Source organism: Carcharodon carcharias, chromosome 2 (genome assembly GCF_017639515.1).
Source record: "Carcharodon carcharias isolate sCarCar2 chromosome 2, sCarCar2.pri, whole genome shotgun sequence".
Lineage (NCBI taxonomy): Eukaryota > Metazoa > Chordata > Chondrichthyes > Lamniformes > Lamnidae > Carcharodon > Carcharodon carcharias.
This window is the reverse complement of record NC_054468.1, coordinates 206,509,000-206,514,999: the sequence shown is the minus strand read 5'-3', so window position 1 is coordinate 206,514,999 and position 6,000 is coordinate 206,509,000. Positions and strand designations below refer to the sequence as shown.

The 6,000-nt window shown below is 38.6% G+C and overlaps 1 protein-coding gene across 1 annotated transcript in view; it reads right to left on the bottom strand.

Annotated features, from left to right (window-relative positions):
* Positions 1-2,922: 2,922 nt before the first annotated feature.
* Positions 2,923-6,000, bottom strand: part of msh2 (mutS homolog 2 (E. coli)) — a 77,670-nt gene continuing 74,592 nt past the window's right edge. Inside the window, exons 15-16 of the mRNA XM_041181846.1 lie at positions 4,764-4,936; positions 2,923-3,621 (exon numbers count right to left, since the gene is read on the bottom strand). Coding sequence (XP_041037780.1) covers positions 3,451-3,621; positions 4,764-4,936 — 344 coding nt within the window. The 3' untranslated portion in view covers positions 2,923-3,450. The remainder of the gene's footprint in view (positions 3,622-4,763; positions 4,937-6,000) is intronic.

Here is a 6,000-nt window from a genome sequence, read left to right as displayed (position 1 = left end):
GGATGGAAGAGATCTTGTCTGTCAGGTCTCCATACCAAGGGCTATTGTAGTTTCACATCAGTGCCATTTGATATCTCTAGTATGGATTGCAGAATTCCATTATTAAACTCAATTTTTACCCCAAAATGAATTTTTTTTAAAGTGAAAACGACATCCTTGAATTGGCCAAAACACTGGGGTGAGAATCAGATGTTTAGCAACTGATCAAAAACCTATTTGATACTTTTTTTTTAAAGCAAACAATATGCTATAAAACAATTAACTAAATACTAACCAACAAGATCAATTTTCAATTAAATGTGTTCACAAAATGTAGATTGAATATATGTTTAGATTAAATAAATGTGGATTTTAAAATGTCTAATTATTAAGATTAAAGTGTTACTATGTCTGATCTGTTTATCTGATGGAATTGGAAGATAGACCTGAGACGCATAAGGAGAGATTTGCTCTCACAGCTGGAATAGGTCTATGTGAAGTCAGCATTGGGCATTCCGAAAACCCACCCTGCAACACCCAGGTGTAAATAACCTATGACGTGGGAAGTCTGTGTGACAAAGAGGAAGTGGGGTTATCTGCTGTGAAAAGGACCTGATTTTTATTTCTATTAAAGTTGATGGAAATAAACATCAGGCTGTTTCTATAATGAGCAGCTGGTATACAATCCCAGTTCCAGTTTTTCAGTGGGGCAAGGTTCTTAGGCTTTGTTATAATCCCCATAGAAACAAATACCTTTTAAAAAGAGACAAATTTTCCAAACAACCAATAGGAATGAACTGGTGGACAAGATTTTTTTTAAAGACTTTTACTCTAACTAAAATCAACATAGGTCAAACATTAATTAATACAAACTAAAGGTATTCTGAAGTCATATTTGACTTGAAACATTAACTCTGTTTTGCTCTCTACAGATATTGCAAGACCCACTGAGTATTTCCAGCATTTTGCTTTTATTAAAGGTCCTTTTCACATCAACACCACCAAAATATGCCTTATAAAATTCTTTCATGCTACGCCATGCTTCTAGGAGATATGTGGCAGTAAAGGGACAGTTTGGAAGGTACTCCCAGCTCTCCAGTCAACGTCACTTCTCTCCACCATGCTAGGGCAAAACTTGTGTCCTTCGACAATCGTTCTACTCCAGCCAAGTCGTCCCTGATGCAATTATCACCAGCAAAGCACTTCTCGACAACTCTGTTCCTTAAATTTTCAAAAGCCCCATTTGTTCTCTTCTTTTTGAACAGAAACTAAACTCTTAAAAACATCTTGCTTGCTTAAAAACATTTCTATAGAGATAAAAACAAAAAAACTGTGGATGCTGGAAATCCAAAACAAAAACAGAATTACCTGGAAAAACTCAGCAGGTCTGGCAGTATCGGCGGAGAAGAGTTGACGTTTCGAGTCCTCATGAGTTCTGTCGAAGGGTCATGAGGACTCGAAACGTCAACTCTTTTCTTCTCCGCCGATGCTGCCAGACCTGCTGAGTTTTTCCAGGTAATTCTGTTTTTGTTTTAAAAACATTTCTCCTTGCTTTTCCACAGCAGTAGCTTCTCCATTCGTGTCCCAGCCACAGCTGCCCTTTTTCTGAAAGATACTGTGAAAGGTGTTAAAATTGCCACTCCACCTCAATGAGTTTCCATTTGAGTTTCTCTCCGCTGAGCAACTGGATTACAAGGGCATTGCTCCAAATTGGTGTTTATCAAGAATGCAAATTAAGTGTTCCTTTCCAGGATTCTTTTAAGTTTAAGCTACATTTTAAAACATAATCATCTTGTAAAGTTCAGCTTTCATTAATGCATTCTCAGGTGCTTTGCCCAAGACATTTCTGTTCGCGTGACTAGTGCATGTTACTAGATTATGTAAGTGCAGTGATATCATATTGCCAGTCTGCCATTTGGACAATGGCGTTAATAATAAGAATTCCGTGGCTGATTTTCCTCCCTCACAGGTACATTGAAGCCAATTGTAATGCACAATATCAGTTAATTCAGTATGAACCTCCAAGTTAAACCTGGCAAAACAATTCTGATGACTGATACACTCTTGAAATATCATGACCTGTTTTTTCTCTTTACAGATGCTGACTTGTGCATTTCCTTTTTTCTCCCTTCATTGCTGTCAGGTGGCTGTAGTCATCCAATCTTGGATGAGCTGCAATTTCCTCCATGCCAAACAAGACACTCCCTTCTCTAGCCAATGTTTCAGAATGAACAAGACTGCTCTCAACCTGTGTCCTATGTGGCTCAGCTGAGCTCCCAATCCTGTAGCCTTTTCCACAAAGACAGCATATCTCCATGCCTATAGCATCACCTGCCTCCACCCATTTGCTATTGAAACTAGACTCCAGACCCTTCTGGCCAGCATCCCATGCTTCACTAACTTCAGCTCATGCAAAGTTCTGCCCATATTATCCCACATCAAGCTCCCACTTGATTGTCACCCACCTTTGCTGACCTGTATGAGCTTCCAGTCAGCTGAGATCTCCAATTTAAAATTCTCATGTTTAATTCCTGTTATATTGCCTCACTTCTTCCTATCTCTGTACTCCCTTCCAGCCCTCAACTCCAGATTCTGATATTTTGTGCATTTGTTTTTCCCTTCATGCTACTATTGGCAGCCATGCATAGGTGCACATCCTCAGGAATTCTGTATCTAAACCCCTGAACTTCTCTCTTATAAAGATCCTCTTCAAAAGCCCATCTCTAACCCTCTTCTCTTTTAGCCCCTCCTAATCTGGCCTCCTTTTGCTCATTTCTTTTGATTAAGTTTCCATGAAACATCTTGGCATCTTCTTCCATGGTAAAGGTGCAATGACTTCCAGCATTTGCAGTTTTTCCTTTTTATTTTACTGAGCATCACAGGTGGGGGTTCTTTCCACTTGACCACCCAACTTGTTCCAGTCACAGAAGAAACAAACAATAGGAGATTTTATTAATTTTATTGAAAATCTCATCTTTCAGAAGAAAATTAATAACAAAAATTAAATGCAATGTGGATTCACATTGCAGCTACAGTATGCAGCATAAATGACATAAAGCAGAGTTTGGCAAGAACAGGGCTCCTCCAAACTGTGTCCCATTTTACACCTGAATTCCACATGGGAATTGTTAACACATATATGGCTGCTGAGCTCTTGAAAAATGACTGGCTTTGCCATTGCCAAAAACTATGCTTTTCTTGCTCTCAAAATATTAACCCCTCTATTACAATTTATGAACTAGACATTTTACATGTTAGAGAGGCAATATTATACAGTGTTGACTGTGAAGGAAGGAACTACACCTTCATCTCCTTCTTCTCCATGACTGGCCATACTGTTTTGGTGGGGTCCAAGTTATAGATACTTTTGCTCTCCCCAAATCTTCCCCCCACCCACTCCCTCCCCATCACATTTAAAACTATACACCTCAGTATATCCAATGAAATTAACTTTACTTTAAAACCATGAGCTTATGCCAACACTCTGGATCTTGAGATCATTTCATTGATAAAACCGTTATTCTGTGCTAGCACTTCAGACTTCAACTTCATCAGCTTCTGCTTTACTTCCTCCTCAGACATATCAGTAATAGGTAAAGCTTTGATGTTTGACAGAAATTCTGCAATGATCCTTTCACCATCCTACAAAACAGAATGGAAAATATTATTCATGTTGTTGGCTTACAGCAGGCATCTCTGGCCACAATGCTCTATTACTCTTTAATTATGTACTATTTTGGTGCCTCAGCTATGACCACATAGATACTAAGCATTCCAGGCAAATTATTTTCCCAGTGAGTCTACTGTTGCATCAAACTTAATAAGATACATTTATGACAGCCTCATAATACTAGAAAACCTACAGAAATTGCCCGCCACCTGATCCTTCTCTATGCCAGGAGCATATTCAATGGTCTGACGCCTACAGAAAAGGCTGATTAACATTCTCATTGTGTACAAGCAACCATCTTAATATTGTAATTACTAATGCTGAAGAAACCTGCGATTTTAAGAGAGGGGGAGAAGCCTGAAGTTTTGTCATTAGTACCAATTTCCAAGATAAAATTATTTCAATTAAACATAATTAACACTTTTTACTTGACAATTTTTGGTTGAAATTATTTGTTTAAATAATTTATTGGCAGGTGGTTTCTCAGCTGTGGGGTTCCTAGCTCGAACTTTCCACCAGGGCGAGGAGTTCATGTACAAGTAATCTTGTTGATTGAGGAAGTCACGATAAATGATTTCAGTCTATTGTGTCACTAAATGGCCACCTGGATTGAAACCCTAAAAAAAGTGCTGGGCGCCATGTACAAAAATTGCAGTCCTGGCTCAGGCCTACGGGAGATAAATACTCCTCTCTAAGTAGCTTTTGATGAAACAAGAGAATTTGGCAGTTTAAATCCAACATGTCACTAATATGAAGTACATCTCCCTTTTCCTTCTGACTTCTGGTTCTTCATTTAAATAGGTTTCATGGAGATTGAACCATAAGATAAAACTCAGCATAATTGAGGATTAATTAGACTGAGATGGCCCACAAAGTGGAGATAAAGGCCATATCATACTGTTCATGCTACAAGGTACTCTTCTGGTTAGGTTCAAAGTACTGAGACAGAGTAGGATCCACCCTGTTCTGTACATGATCTTCGAATACTTAATAACAATGCTGAGTCCACCGTAGGAATGCTCTACTCCTCAGCACTGACACTCCTCACTTGTGAAATGCAAGATAATTTTAAATAATTCAAACAAGTCTAAGCTCCCTTTGTTCAGTCACAAACCTGCTTTTCTTGGCGAGATTTCTTAGCTGTTGGTCCCTCATCAAAATTTTCAGAATTCCCTGTATTCTGGAACTCCTCAAGCTCCACGGCTTTGTCCTTGGCACTTTGAATAACATGTTTGGGAAACTGAGCAAGCTCAGCTACATGAATCCCAAAACTCTGGTCACAAACACCTACAAATTAAATTTTAAAAATTTTAAAAGCTTTCAATATCATACAATTACTGGATGCCAAGAGGTTTAGAGTGTGGACAGAGAAGAAAAGTTACAATAATGAAAAGTTTAATTTCCAGTCTTCTGGAATTCAGATTATGGAATGTTCTTATAAACAGCTTAGCAAGAATTAAAGTGTTTGCAGGACATCAATGCTGTTAATGAATTTCAGTAGTTGACAACAGCATAGTGACCAGATGAACTGAATTATAGTATAATTTCAATTTACAAGAATTCAATGAGACCTCAGGATGTAGCAACCACTGAATCTCAGTATTACACACAGAATCTCAGAATGGTTACAGCACTGAAGGAGGCCACTCAGCCCATTGCAATTGTCCAGCCTCTTCCCCACAGCCCAGCAGTTTTATTTCTCTTCATGTGCTTATCTCTTTTGAAAGACACGACTGAATCTGCCTCCACCACACTCTCACGCAGTGCATTGCAGATCTTAACAACTTGCTGCATAAATGGAATATGTCCTGTCAACTTTGCCTTTTGCTCTCCTCTGGTTCTCGACCTTTCCATCAAGGGCAAGTTTCTCCCTTTCTATTTTGTCTAAAACCGTCATGATTTTAAACGCTTCTATCAAATCTCCTTTCAATCAGCTCATTTCTAACGAGAATAGATTTGTTTAAGTTCAATTAGCGCTTCACTGGGAAGTGGAGCTCCAGGCTGTGGGAAATCATGACCTGTAAACATACTGCATTACTGGGATGTCAGACACTCAAGCAGCTGAAACCAGGAGTTGGAAAGCTTTCTATCTTTACAGCAAATGACTAGTTAAAACCCTTGGCATGACTATCTCATCTCCCTTGTTCATTCATCAGGAATTCATCAGGCACCAGTAGAGCTTACAAAGTTAGCATTAACATAATGTATCAGTATTAACTTTTAAATGTTACCGAAGCTGATGAAATGTTTAAAAACTCAAATTGGTGGACTTCTACAAGTATTAATTGGTCTCCTGGCTAGAAAAGTTCTTAATGATTCAGATCTGAGGAAGGATATTATTACCGTGAGTG